Source organism: Scyliorhinus canicula, chromosome 2 (genome assembly GCF_902713615.1).
Source record: "Scyliorhinus canicula chromosome 2, sScyCan1.1, whole genome shotgun sequence".
Lineage (NCBI taxonomy): Eukaryota > Metazoa > Chordata > Chondrichthyes > Carcharhiniformes > Scyliorhinidae > Scyliorhinus > Scyliorhinus canicula.
This window is the reverse complement of record NC_052147.1, coordinates 141,830,828-141,845,735: the sequence shown is the minus strand read 5'-3', so window position 1 is coordinate 141,845,735 and position 14,908 is coordinate 141,830,828. Positions and strand designations below refer to the sequence as shown.

The 14,908-nt window shown below is 44.4% G+C and overlaps 1 protein-coding gene across 1 annotated transcript in view; it reads left to right on the top strand.

The window, feature by feature from the left end:
• The window catches only part of LOC119958709 (partitioning defective 3 homolog B-like), a 1,329,970-nt gene that overhangs the window by 1,074,295 nt on the left and 240,767 nt on the right, over positions 1–14,908 (top strand). Inside the window, exon 20 of the mRNA XM_038787288.1 lies at positions 10,395–10,679. Within this exon, the coding sequence (XP_038643216.1) occupies positions 10,395–10,679 (285 nt within the window). The remainder of the gene's footprint in view (positions 1–10,394; positions 10,680–14,908) is intronic.

The following is a 14,908-nucleotide window of genomic DNA, read 5'->3' as shown; positions in this document are numbered from 1 at the left end:
ACAGGAATTCAAACAATGACTATCTAAAAGTTATTGTGCTCTGCAACCCGATGTGGAGGTGATTATTAACAGATGACCATCTGGGGAATGGAACATGTTCCCGCTCCATATTTGTAGGGACTCAGCAAATCTGAAGGCATTCTTCTATTTTATATACATATTAAACTGTCTTCTAGTTTCTCAATGTTCATGCAATGTCGCGGGAACAGTAGCACAGTGGTAGTGTAACTGAACCAGTCATGTAGATGCCCAGCCTAATGCTCCAGAGACCTGAGTTAACATCCCACCGAGGCAGCGGGTGCAATTTAAGTTCAACTAATTAATAAATATGAAATAAACATCTAGCTTCAGTGGTGGTGACAATGGAGCTGGATTGTTGTTTAAACAATGGCTCACAATGTCCTTCAGGGGAGGAAATCTGCTGCCCTTGCCGTTTTGAACTGTATGCGACTCTAGTTGACTCATGGCTGCCCTCTGAAGTTGCCTAGCAAGCCACTCAGTTGTATCAAATTGCTACTGGCAAGTTGAAAAATAATAAAACCAGACAGGCCATCTGGCATTGACCTCAGCACCAGGAACAACAAACGTGTACCCAGCCCCAGCCAACCTGCTAAGCCCTACTCACTAACATCTGACCAGTGCCAAAATTGGAGAACCATAGCACAGACTAGTTGAGCAACAGCCTGACATATTCTATCTCACAGTATCAAACCTTACAACCAATGTCCCAGATTCCTTCATCATAATTCCTGTGTATGTCCTGACCCATTGACAGGGCAGACCCACCCACCAGAGGTGGTGGCACCGTGGCATACAGTCAAAAGGAAGTTGTCCTCCAGGTCCTCAACATTGAATCTGGACCCTATGAAGTCTCAATGCATCATGTCACACACATTGGCAAGGAAGCCTCATGCTTGCTCCCACCAACTGCCCTCCCTCAGCTGATAATTAGTATCCCTCCATTTTGAATATCACGTGAAAGAAGAATTGAGGGTAGCAAGGGCACAGAATGTTCTCTGGAAGGGAGATTTCAATATCCATCACAAAGAGTGGTTCAGCAGCATCATCACTGACAAAACTGGCTGAGTTCTGAAGGAAATATCTGCCGGACTGGACCTGTGGCAGGTGGCGAGTTAACCAACAAGAGGGAAAAGAATCACTTTACTTGACCCTTACCAGTCTACCTGTCGCAAATTAATCTATCCATGACAGTCTTGGTAAGAGTAGCTATTGTGCAGTCCATTGGGTTGTGTGGCACTACGCCAAGGCTGTCTTCTGACAAATGTGTTTCAAGGGTGGAGAGGCAGACGTGTTTGGGTAGGCCAGAGTTTGAGTAGAGCCAAGATGTCTGCCACTGAAACTGGAGTAGGGAAAAGCACAGAAGCCAAAAGTGGAGGATAGAATGATGCTGGAATTTAATTCTGCATCCAAAATGACACACCTACAGCAATGCAGCACTCCCTCAGTACTACACTTGAGTGTCGACCTAAATTTATGTGGTCACGTCTCTAGACTGGAACTTCAACCTGGAACCTTCTGTCTTGGAGCTGCCCACTGAGCTAGAGCCAATACCATATTTCAAGTGAATGGTGACAATCGTAAAATGCCTGACCAGATTTTATTTTAGGTCCTAGAATCATAGAAACCCTACAGTGCAAAGGGAGGCCATTCGGCCCATTGTGTCCACACTGACCCTCTGAAAGTGTACTGTACCCAGGTCCACTCCCCTCCCACCCCACCACAGGACAATTGTAATGTAGCAAAGGATTTTTAAAAATGATTGATTGGTGCTGCTGTATATATGTGAACTACATAGTTGGCATTGAAAATTCCCAAACTTATGTGATTATTTCCACAAGAATATCTTCCAATAATGGACAAAATGAAGCATTTAGTTGCATTCTTCAGATTCGCAGTCCAAATGTTGAATGAAACTAATTCTAAATTTGGGACATTTGAGTATTATGGAGTCATTGGCAGAGAGTGATTGCCAAAGCAAATTCAACATTTGTCCTATCGCATCACCCATTACTTATGTTGCTCTCTGTCTTCACAGGTTTTTTAGCCACTGAACAATTATTTCATCCTCAGACTTTCTCCAGTCCACAGCTGAATAAAAGTGGATAGTTTAGGGAGAAGAATTTCAGTTTATCTTCCATGACTGGTTGGTACAAGGACTGAAGCATTGTCCTTTAATTCAACATAATAACTCTATCTGCTCAATCTCTTCCACTTCTACTCACCATTACTCCCACACAGGGCTGCATTTTCACGACCGAGGTGGGTAGCACGAGTTTGGAAATTTCCCAACTCAGCAGACTCACCTTGGACTCAGTAAACCCAATGGGAGGCCTGGGTGAGCCTCCAGACCCCAAAAGTAGATCTTGGGTGGCCACAGGCTCAAACAAGTGCCAGTTTGAAGACCTGCCTCAGCTCTCTGGGACTTCATCCCAATTGTTTTAGAAGCTGTTAAGCCCTCTGAACCTCATCCCTCACACCCCCCTACTTCTATGCTATCTCCATTTCAACTCATATCCCCAATTATCCCCCCATGACCCCTCCATCCTAATGCCATGCCTTCCCAAATCCCTTCCGGGTCACTTCTAGACCACCCTTCCTCTACCACGGGCAGACCTCAGGAGCCAACTGAAGATGGAAAAAATTGAACTTTGAATAATTGAGTATAACTCTCGCTCACAGTAATGAAAAAAAACTCCCATTCATGAAACCCATTCAAAGCTTTTCACCCTCCTCAAGTGGTCAATCAATTATAGATACAAGCAAACTTCTATTTAGACCCCACATCAAATACAGCTAATCCCTTAATAACCTCTTTAAAACCATCAATCCGTGAATTCAAAACCTCCTGCTGAAATCATTATAGCTATGGAAACTTAGCCAAGCATTCATAATAACAACTCTTTGGAAATGCCAACAAAGATCTTTATTGAAAATGCAGAACCAGATTGTCTATCCTATAACAGGTGACCTGTCAATCCAGCAGTCCAGCAGAGGCCTTTTTTTGAAGCTCACCAATGCTTTAACCTCTCGTTTTTCATGTTCAAAGAACAGGGATTTTGTTTTTAAAATTGCATTTCGTGACACGTCAACAGAACTATCAGCCCTTCCAGTACATTTGCATCTACTCCATTAATTCATGATTCCCACACTGCGGGTTGGGCCCTTGCAATAACCAAAATGCGATCTGTTTGAATTCAGCACTAAATTCAAATGGTCCTGCTGAATGTGGGGTTGTCGCCTGTGGCAATCCCCTCCCCCCACTGGCAAAATCGAGGTCTATCAGAAGGCTTCACAGCTCCATAAAAATCCGACCCATAAATTCTGACTCCGCTTTCATCCACTGTAACTAATGCAGCTCTTCTTTATTCCTTGTTCATGGGTTTAATGCTTCAAAACTGTCAACCCTGATAAGGGAGCCCCAGAGAGCTCATCCTCAAAGGGCACATAGTCTTAATTGAGCCGAGTGTAAATATGCAAAATCTTAAATAGAAGCCTCGCTCTGTAAGTAATGCTTTATTAGTTAAATAAACTGAAAACCTTGAGTGGGAACATTGAACTTACAAAGAGGAAAAGTTATGCCTTTGCAATTTTATGTATATATATATCTGAAGAGGACACAGTGCCTCTGTTCTTGCAGTTTTTTCATAAATGTTAATTTTAATGAGAAAATACGAGGAAAACTTGATTACAGGGCAAGCTCCTTCCTTACCTGCAGGAACTGAAACCTGCCTGGAAATTCGCTTTCATTCAGTGTTCAGTAGGCTATTGGAAGCGTCATCTTTCTTTTTAAATCGAGGTCTGTCAACCCTCTCATGGACATAAAGAATACTATTTCAAAGAAGAGAAGGGAGGTTTTTCCTGTGCCCTGGCCAATGTTAATCCTTCAACCAACATCCCTGAAACAGATTACCTGAACATTATCATGTTGCTCTTTATGGGAATTTGCCTTGTGCAAATCAGCTGCTGTATTTCCTGCATTACAGTAGTGATGACACGCCAAAAATATTTAATTAGCTATAAAATAGTTAGGGATACCCTGAGATCATGAAAGGTGTTTTATTGCGGCGATTCTTCATGGTCTTTGTTTGGGGGGGGGGGGGGATGGGGGATGGTGGGTGGCAAGGTGACACAGTGGTTAGCACTGCTGCCTCACAGCGCCAGGGACCCAAGTTCAATTCCGATCTTGGATCACTGTGAGGAGTTTGCACTTTCTCCCTGTGTCTGCATGAGTGGGTTTCCTCCGGGTACTCCAGTTTCCTCCCACAGTCCAGAGATGTGCACGTTAGGAGGATTGGCCAAGTTAAAATTGACCTGTATGATAGGTGGGGTTACTGGGATAGGGTTTACCTTGAACCTAGGTAAAGCATTCTTTCGGAGGATCGGTGTAGACTCAATGGTTCGAATGGCCTCATTCTGTACCATAGAGATTCAATGGTTCTAAATATACTCCCTGGTCACTAATGCTGCTAGAAAATGCATATTACATTGTTGTCAGGTGATGAGTGCCAATCCTTCAGTCAACCATTTCACGATACTCCCTGCCTGGACTATCAACTGCAGAAATGAGCAATTGTAGCTGGAGAGAAACTATTTCCTCTGGTGGGGGATTCTGGGAGCAGATGGCACAGCTTTAAAACCACGTCAGGGTTGATGTCAGGAAACATTCTTTCACAAATCTGGAACTCTCTCTGACAAAAACGCTGTGAAGGTTCGGAGGTTAACTTGCCGTGTCAAACTTGAGATTGATAGATCTTTCTAAAGTATTGGTATTTAAACAGCATAGAATCGAGGCATGTAAATGGTCTTAAGGTATGTTATTTAATTGAATAACAAAACAGGCTGAGTTTTGAGTTCTGTGGTTCTATCAACCAACAACTGGTTGTACTTGTTAATTAATACTTTCCCATCTGGGCCATGCAGAAACATAGAATCATAGAATTTACAGTGCAGAAGGAGGTCACTCAGCCCATCGAGTCTGCACCGGCCGTTGGAACGAGCACCCCACTTAAGCTCCACCCCCGTAACCCAACCTAACCTTTTTGGACACTAAGGGTAATTTAGAATGGCCAATCGACCTAACCTGTGGGAGGAAATCGGAGCACCCGGAGGAAACTCACGCAAACATGGGGAGAACGTGCAGACTCTGCACAGACAGTAACCCAAGCCGGGAATCGTACCTGGGACAGTGGAGCTGTGAAACAACTGTGCTAACCACTATGCTACCGTGCTGCCCATGTGCTATGCTACATACACCCAGTTAGCGGCATCCACCTTTGTACATAATCGCTGTAGATCTGCTGGGTGGCCAGTACCCAAGGAACTGTATCCCATCAGGAGTTGGGCATTTAGCAGAGAAGATGAGGGGAGGAACTGGCCACACATTTGCAGATCCATCTGAATTCAAGAGGAAGGAAGCCGCCTTTCTCTGTTCCATCATCTACTGAATTATGTGCAAAGTCAGAGTAAGCAGTGCAGTGAAAATCCTATCATCTATCCCTCACATTATCCAGGAACAACTGATGAAATATTTAAATCCAAATCGTCCAGCATGTGAAATTCAACTGCAAAACCAGTATAGCAGTGGCTTTGCAGCCATGCTGATTCCAAAATGGCACTCTCGTCAATTGGAAGCTTACAGCCAAGGGACCCAATCTATGGTAATCCGATACCGGATCCAGGCAGTTGTTGATTGATAGGACCATAGGAATAGGAATCAAGCCTGTTCCGCCATTCAATTAGATCATGTCTGATCTGTATCTTAACACAATTTACTCATCTTACTTCCATGTCCCTTCTTAAAAAGATCAATCAGTCTCGCTACTTGCAGTTAACTCCTGGCCTTAAAAGCTTTACAGGAGAGAAAGTTCTAGATTTGAGAAAGCGTGCTCCTGGACATCATCACTGAATTCCCTTTAAGGTTACATGCCCTGTTCTGGACTCCCCCATCAGAGGAAATGGTTTCGTTCATGTACTCTGTCAAACCCTTTAACCTTAAAGCTGAGTTTGCTGCCAGTGTGGTGCATGCACTGTGGTCTCTGATATAGTTGAGAGCTCCAGAGTAGGCAGCGGCCAGGAGAGAAATAAAGGAAAATAAACTGCAAGTACATCTTTGGTGAGGATCTAGCATCTAGCTCTCAGTTTTAGACCCTTTTCCCTTTTGCTTGTTTAATTGTTGGAAAATTACATCAGGTAACTGACGTACTCTGCAGTGTACGGTGTATCTGCATTGTACGGTGTGCAATGTTCTGTGATATCTTACTGGCTGGACTAGCATTAGTCCCTACTGTATCGTGTCTCTGTGGGACCTGCTTATATTCTGATTCCTTATTCGTATGACTGCAGTTCTTCACTTATTTCATTGATCATGCCACATCAATTTACAATGGTATTTTATAGTTTAAAAAGCCACCGACACAACCAAGTTTGGAAGGACAAAATCCGCCATTGTTTCTCGTGTGAACAAATGCGCATGCACAGATGGGTATCGATGGCCATCTTTGCCGCCATCTTACGTTGCCAGGAGACGCACTGTTATCTTGGACTGAACACTACTCTAGATAGGGGCTAACCGAGCTCTGCACAGCTAGAACAACAGCTGCTGTTGAGATAAAGGCTAATAGTTCATTAGCCTTTTTAATTATCATTTGTACCTGCCCACCAGCTTTTATTGTTTTCTGCACGTTGACCCCTAACAGTTCATAGTTCTAATGGGTGATAACTTTGGCTGGATACACCTGTGCTGAGAATGGAGCCTCTTTAATGATAGACGCCTTTAACATTTTGCCACATTAGGAAACATATCTGAATAGTTCTCCTTCGGTTTTAGGAGCTTCAAGGCATATAACCTCAGGCTTCTTTAACCATCTGTTAGACCCTTAAATCAAGCTGTCAGTGAAATAGGAAACATTTGGAGGGAACTTGTGTCAGTTGTTGCTCAGTGGGTAGCACTCTCACTTCAGAATCAGAATATTCATGTCTCACTCTAAAGACTGAAGCACAAAGTTCAGAGTAAAGCTCTAGTGCAGGACTGAAACAGTGTTCTTTAGCCTTTCAGATGACAGGTTAAAGTGAGGTCCAGTCTGCCCCGTCAGGTGGCTGTAAATTATCCTATAGCACTGTTTGAAGAAGAGCAGGAGTGTTCTCTCTATTGCCCTGGCTACTCGTTAACCTCATCTCACATCATTAAAAGCAGATTAGGGGATCTTGCTGTGGGCAAAATCATAAAATCCCTACAGTGCAGAAGGAGGCCATTCAGCCAGTCGAGTCGGCAGTGAACGTCCAAAAGAACACCGTACCTAACCCCACACTCTTACCCAGAACCCATAACCCATCTAACCTTTTGGGCACTAAGGGCAATTTATCATGACCAATCCACCTAGCCTGCACTGTGGGAGGAAACCGGAGCACCCGGAAGAAACCCACGCAGACACGGGGAGAATGTGTAAACTGCACACAGTCACCCAAGGCCGGAATTGAACCTGGGTCTCTGGTGCTGTGAGGCAGCAGTTCTAACTACTCTGCCATCGTGCCGCCTGTTTAATTTTTAAATACACCACACCTATCCAATGTCAGAACACTCAGGAGTGGGCTAACTGTCAATGTGTAAAGGAGAAATAAGGAACTTGCATACAGCACCTTCACAACTATAGCAGATTCCAAATTACATTATTGCCACTGAAGTAACTGGACTATTTGCTTAGGTCTGTGGCATGGGAAGTAAAACTATAGCCTTCTGACTCAGGGTAAGAGGGCTAGAATTCATAGAATTTACAGTACAGAAGGAGGCCATTTGGCCCATCGAGTCTGCACCGGTTCTTGGAAAGAGCACCCTACCCAGGCCCACATCTCCACGCTATCCCCATAACCCAGTAACCCCGCCCAACACTAAGGGCAATTTATCATGGCCAATCCACCTAACCTGCACATCTTTGGACTGTGGGAGGAAACCCACGCACACAAGGGGAGAACGTGCAAACCCCACACAGACAGTGACCCAAGTCAGGAATCGAACCCGGGACCCTGGAGCTGTGAAGCAATTCTGCTAACCACAATGCTACCGTGCTGCCCCAAATTGCATTAAGCAATTCTGATGCTTAAATTACCTTGTTTGAACCATAGCATGGTTTTTTTTTGTCCTGCGCAAAAAATGGGAAGTGCCCACCATTCCAAAATGTACACAATACACCATCTTTTGCTTCAATTTTCTACAGCTGTGAACTAGTTGGAGCAAGTAACTAGTTAGAGCAACCAAAAAGGTTGGGTGGGGTTACGGGGATGGGGTGGAGGTGTGGGCTTTGGTAGGGTGCACTTTCCAAGGACTGGTGCAGACTCGATGCGCCGAATAGCCTCCTTCTGCGCTGTAAATTCTATCATTCTATAAGTATAAGGGGTGTCATAATATACATCCAGGCATATGATGGTGTGCAGACAGGCAGTGATTGACACACAGGATGACCAGTGAACACACAGAACACAGCAGCCAATCACTAGACAGGACACGACCACTATAAAGCCAGAGGGCACTAGTTTTCCCGCTCTCTTGGGATGCAGCCTCTGAGACAGTCAGAGCCCGTGAGCAACAACTAGAACATACACCATGTAAGATTGTCTGGTCAGGATAGCCTCAGGTCTCCAGTCAACTCAGCATAGTGTCAACCCACAGTTAAGGCATGTATTATAGTTAAGTGTTCAATAAAATCGAGTTGCATTTCTTCAAGTGTTGGAAGCCTGTCTCTCTCACTACTGCAGCAAACGCAGTCCTCGTAGACCCAGCTTATCCAACACATCAAGGGGGGGTGTCATAATATCCACTCATGTATATCATGAGATGCAGACAGGCAGTGATTGACACACAGGATAACCAATTAACACACACGACACAGAACAACCAATCACCAGAGAGGACACCACCACTATAAAGCCCACAGGGCATTAAGGCTCTCCCTCTCTCACAGGACATGGCCAGGGAGATAGTTCCAGTGCACAGACCAATGAACATCATCACCATGTGGTAGAGAGCTAGTCTGGTCAAGCCAGTAGGAGGTTATCAGTTAGGTTAATAGTGTGTCAACCCACAGCAGATTATGTAAAGCAGTCAACAGGTTCAATCAAACAGTGTTGGACCATCTCCTGTGTCGGAAGCCTGTTTTTCGTTTTACTGCATCCAGTTACAGTCGATGTTAGACCAGCACAGATAACAATCAGGGGGAATCACAGAATTAGTACAGCACAACCGAGGCTATTTGGCCAACCATGTCTGCACTAGCTCTCCAAAAGAACATTATGACTTGGTACCATTCTCTTGTCTTTTTACAATACCCTGTACATTTGATTTTTTCTATTCAAATAATCATCTAATGCCCACTTTAATGCCTCGATTGAACCTGCCCCCATCACACTTCCAGGCAGTGCACTCCAGACCCAAACCATTCGCTGTGTGAACAGGTTTGTCTTTTTTTGAAAATCATTTTAAATCTATGCCCTCTCATTCTTGATCGTTTTCCAAGCATGACAATTTCTTCTGATCTACTCTGTCCAGCTGCCTCTTGATTGTGAACATCTTTATCAAACCTCCTCTTAGCCTTCTCTTCTCCCAAGGAGAACGGGACCAACTTCTTAAATCCCGCATCGTAACTGAAGTTTCTCATCCCGGAATCATCCTTGTCAACATCTTCTGCATTCTCTGCAATACATTCAGATGCTTCCTAAAGTGTAGCGCCCAGAACTGTACACCTAACTAGTGTCATATATAAATTCAGCATAACCTCCTTGCTCATGTATGTATGTCCCCATTAATAAATCCCAGAATACTGTCTGCTTTATTAACTGCTCTCTCTAGCTGTCTTGCCACTTTCAATGATCTATACAAATATACACCCAGGTCCCTTTGCTCTTGCATCCCTTTAAGTATTTTACACCTTATTTTATTTAGTCTCTCCATGTTCTTCCTACCAAAATGCATCACCTCACACTTCTCTGCATTGGCCTTCAGCTGCAACCTATCCGCCCACTCCACCAAATTGTTTATGTTGTTTTGAAGTTCTACATTGTTGTCCTCACAGTTTACAATGCTTCCAAGTTCCGTATCATCTAGTAAACATCCACATTGTCCCCTGCGCACCATCTAAAACATTAATATATACTAGGAAAAATAAGGTTCCCAATACCGACCCTGAGGAACTCCGCTGCAAACATTTCTCCAGCATGAAAAATATCAAATATTACTGAGCCAATTTTGTATCCATGTTGCATTGTGCATAACTGTGACAAGATTTGCCTGCTTCAGTTTTATTGGAGATATTCACTGGAGGACATCACGGTAAGGCATCCTTTTTAATCTCTTAATTTTGATGACGTTTAACTTTGTCCCCTAGGATTGATGCCAAGCACCAAGAGTTGAGGGAGAGGCAGGCGAAGGAACGGTATGATCAGCTGCCTTCCACTGGCCCCTCAGTGCCTGACATCGAAGACGATGACATGGACCCCAACTACGCCAAAGTGAACCACTTCCGGGAGCCACCACCATCTATTGGTGGATTCAAGGCCCCTTCCCCACAGCTGCACAAAACAAACCTACCTCGAGACTTGACTGCAGAGCAGGAGAACCTGGATGAACTCTACGCCAAGGTCAACAAACAACAGCCTCCCGTTCCTGACAGGTAATTGGGATATTCCCGCTAAAATTATTCACTTGACCGTGGCGCTTTTGTTTCTTCACAATTTGTTTACCTTTCAGATGTTAGAGGTGACACCTTGTGGTTTGCAAACCAGACCAATTTCTTTATGCATATGTTTAAAGAATTGACTCAAGAATGAAAATTGAGGGGGTGATTTCTTATCTTTCTAAATATATTTAATCTCTTATTTCCTCCTAAAAGATGTCTTTGCTTGTGGATGCTTACTCGTATTGAGCTAGCTGATGTCAAGGGGTGGGGCTTTTACATTGTATCATGTTATCCCCGGGGTTATAGATATTAGAATCAGACTGGGCTCTGTAACTGTTCAGTTGTCTCTTCTGGAAATATATGCTTGAGTAGTAGCAACCTGGTTCATCTCTAGCCTCACTCACTTTGAGCATTCTGCAAATATTCATCATCAAGACACAAGACCGAACACTTGGAGCACAAGCAGTCGATACCTGATTATGCATTATTATCTCCCAAAGACTAAGGAAGTAAATTTGGGAGAAATATAAGTATTTGATCTGCAAATTGGGCTCGTGGGAGTGATTCCCAACCCAAGAGGTGTAGTGATATTCAGATATCAATATACATGATCAATGTATGTAACTGTAGTACAGTCATTTCAACACTAGATGTCTCACAGTCAGATACTATAAGAACTAGATTCACACCGTTTGTAAGTCAGATGATGATGATTCAGAACAGTGAACAAGCAAGACATAGAATAGCTCGAGTGAGAGAAGTTAGAACTAGTTTGTTATAATAGTGTATAGTTATATAGTTATCTGTATTGTATTTTATTTCTTTTTTGATGGTTTAGTATTGAGTAAAAGGACTCACAGTTTATTATTTTATTACTCATTAAATAGTTCATCTTTCAACAAGAAGACGATTGGTCATTTTATCATCCTGGTGGATTCAAGAGTAATATATATATTTTAGATAAGTCATTATTTAAAATACAACAAGAGGTAGATCACCAGTTCTGCAAAGGGAAATTAATCTTTCCAACACCAGTACGTCCACTTCTTAAAATTCCTTTACGGAATGTGACCATGACTGGCTAGTACCAACATTAATTGCCCATTCCTAATTGCCCTTGAGAAGATGATGGTGAGCTGCCATTTCATTTCATGTCATTTTTCCTGAAATGCTGCAATCCTTGTGATATAGGTATGCTTTCAATGCTGTTAGGGAGGGAGCTCCAGGCTTTTGACCGAGCAACAGTGAAGGAACGGTGATATATTCCCAAGTCTGGATGGTAAGTGACTTGGAGAGGAACTTCCAGGTGGTGCTGTTCCCAGGTATCTGTTGTTCTTTTCCTTCTGACTGGTAGTGGTCATGGGTTTGGAGGGGTTGCCTAAGGAACCTTGCTGCATTCCTACAATGCATCTTGTAGGTGGTACACACTTCTCCCATTGTTTGTTGGTGGTGGAAAGAATGAATATTTGTGGAAGGGATGCCAATCAAGGGGGTTGCATTTTCCAGGATTGTGTTGAGCTTCTTGAATGTTGTTGGAGCTGCACTCATCCACGCAAATGGAGAGTATTCCATTACACACCTGAGTTGATTTCTACGTGTGTGTGGGCATGTAAAACCCCACGGGTGAAGAAGGTGCTGCTGGAACAGGGTCAAGCTAGGGTGGGGCGGGGGGTGGGGGGGAGCTGGCCCTATCGAACTTTATAAATTATTATTGGCCAGCGAACATAGCAATGGTCAGGAAGTGGGTAGTGGGGGAGGGGTCCATGTCTGAGCGAGAGGAGGCGGCCTCATGTAGGGGCACGAGTTCAGAGTTCACTGTTAACAGTGCCTCTGCTGTTCTCGCCAGCTCGCTACTCCACAAGCCTGGTAGTAGTGGCTGCCCTGAGGATGTGGGGACCAATTTGTGGCAACCACTGGTTTGCGCCGGGGGGTGCTAGATGGGGGATTTTGGGGGTGGCAGTGGGGGGAATTGAGCGGTTTGTGGATTGTTTATAGATAGGGGCTTCCCATGTTTTGAAGAATTGGAGGAGGAGCTCCAGATGCCTGGTGGGAATGGGTTCCGCTACCTGCAGGTGAGGGACTTTGTGCAGAGGCAGGCTTTGGCGTTTCTGCACCTGCTGCCCCAGGGGATACAGGACAAGGTAATGTTAAAAATGGGAGTGGGGGAGGGGAAGGTATTGGAAATTTATAAAGAGCTCATGGATTGGGAGGGAGCCCCGATTGGGGAAGTGAAGCGAAAGTGGGAGGAAGAACTGGGCAGGGAGTTGGAGATCGGGTTATGGGAGGATGCCCGGAGGCGAGTCAATGCGTCATGTGCCAGGCTTAGCCTGATATAATTTAAAGTGGTCTACAGGGCGCACATGACTGTGGCCCGGATGAGCAGGTTTTTTGAAGGGGTGGAGGAGGGATGTGGGCGGTGTGCAGTGGGCCCGTGAATCATGTCCATATGTTTTGGGCATGTCCAAGGCTGAGGGGATTTTGGCAGGGATTTGCCGACGTCAAGTCAAAAGTATTGAAGGTAAGGGTGGTTCTGAGATCAGAGGTTGTGGTTTTTGGTGTGCCGAGAAGACCCAGGAGTCCAGGGGGAGAGAAAGGCTGATACTTTGACCTTGCCTCCCTGGTGGTCCGGTAAGCTATGTTGGCTGGGTTTGCTTGCTGGTTGGATAGGTGCTCACTTTGGGGTTTTTTTCTTGAACATTGTTGAAAATATACAGACTTAATAAAAATATATATATATTTTTTTAAATGTACAGAAACAGAAACAAACAAACTGTGATACAGTAACATATATGACACTATAATAATGTAACATGGTAAAAACCAACCATATATACAATTCCACCTACCACTCACCCAGAGAGTTTATTTGAACCAAAACGACCCTCAACCCTCCCCTGCTCCCAAATAAGAGATAACTATGTTGCTCTTTTATCTTTATTAATAATAACCACAAGACGCAAGTACGTTCCGTGTACTGGACAAATGACCACACAACCAGTATATTAGTTCAATTATTGTTTATTATTAAACATAGGCTTGTGTCTACGCGTAATAATCTACACACGGCTACACATTAAACTATACCTAACAGCTTAAATGACCTTTAGTTAACTTTCAAGTGACTGGCTTTGTGCAGGTCAGATAAGGCCTTTATCCGAATCCCCACGTGTGGCGGCTGGGAGTCGTCAGGTACGTCTAGGCTGCGACTTGTCCTTCAAGTAGCAATCGCGGGTCCTTGAACTTGGCTGGTCGATGTGCTACAGTTGGTGGGGCAGAGGCCAGTCCCAAAGGAGACAGAATGTTAGTCGCGCAGTTCCTCTTATCCTCCGATCTTTCGCGCTCTTTTGGGTGGTCCCAACTCAGGATCCAATGGATTGATAGGATTTTGATCACCGTAATCGATTCTGGCCTATTTGGGGCGGGTACCTTGATAGCTGGGCGGGTCCTAGTTGTTATTGTCCAAGGTACGTATGCAATCCCGAATAAGGTTAATAGGCGCCCCCGAGTCTGTTACTGCTGTTATGTTTCAATTAGTCCATTGTCCTGGGGAAATCGGTGATTGACCTTAAGCAGATGCAAGTACCTATGTAGGTCTGGTTTCCTCTGCACAATACACAGAGGCTGTGTATCGTCGGTGTCCCAACCTGACCACAATTCCCATTATCCCTTGTGGGCGGCCATTATAGATGGCCATAACTACTATATCCCACAGTGCTTCTTGAAAATGTTGATGAACAGCTTCCAGCTCATGGTGTACAGAAAACAACCTCTTTTAAATGTCAGCAAAACCAAGGAACTGATCATCGACTTCAGGAAGCATAGCACGACACGCACACCCATCTACATCAATGGCTCCGAAGTGGAGATGGTCGATAGCTTTAAGTTCCTGGGGGTCACCATCACCAACAGTCTGTCCTGGTCCATTCACGTTGATGCAACAGTCAAGAAAGCCCAGCAACGTTTCTACTTCCTACGGAAGCTAAAGAAATTTGGCATGTCTGCATGACTCTCACAAACCTCTACAGATGTGCCATTGAGAGCGCCCTATCCAGCTGCATCACAGCTTGGTCTGGCAACTGCTCAGCCCAAGATCACAAGAAACTCCAGAGTATCATGAACTCAGCCCAATGCATCACACAAGCTTGCCACCCTCCCATTGATTCTGTCTACACCTCCCGTTGCCTTGGGAAGGCAAACAGCATTGTCAGAGACCCCACACACCC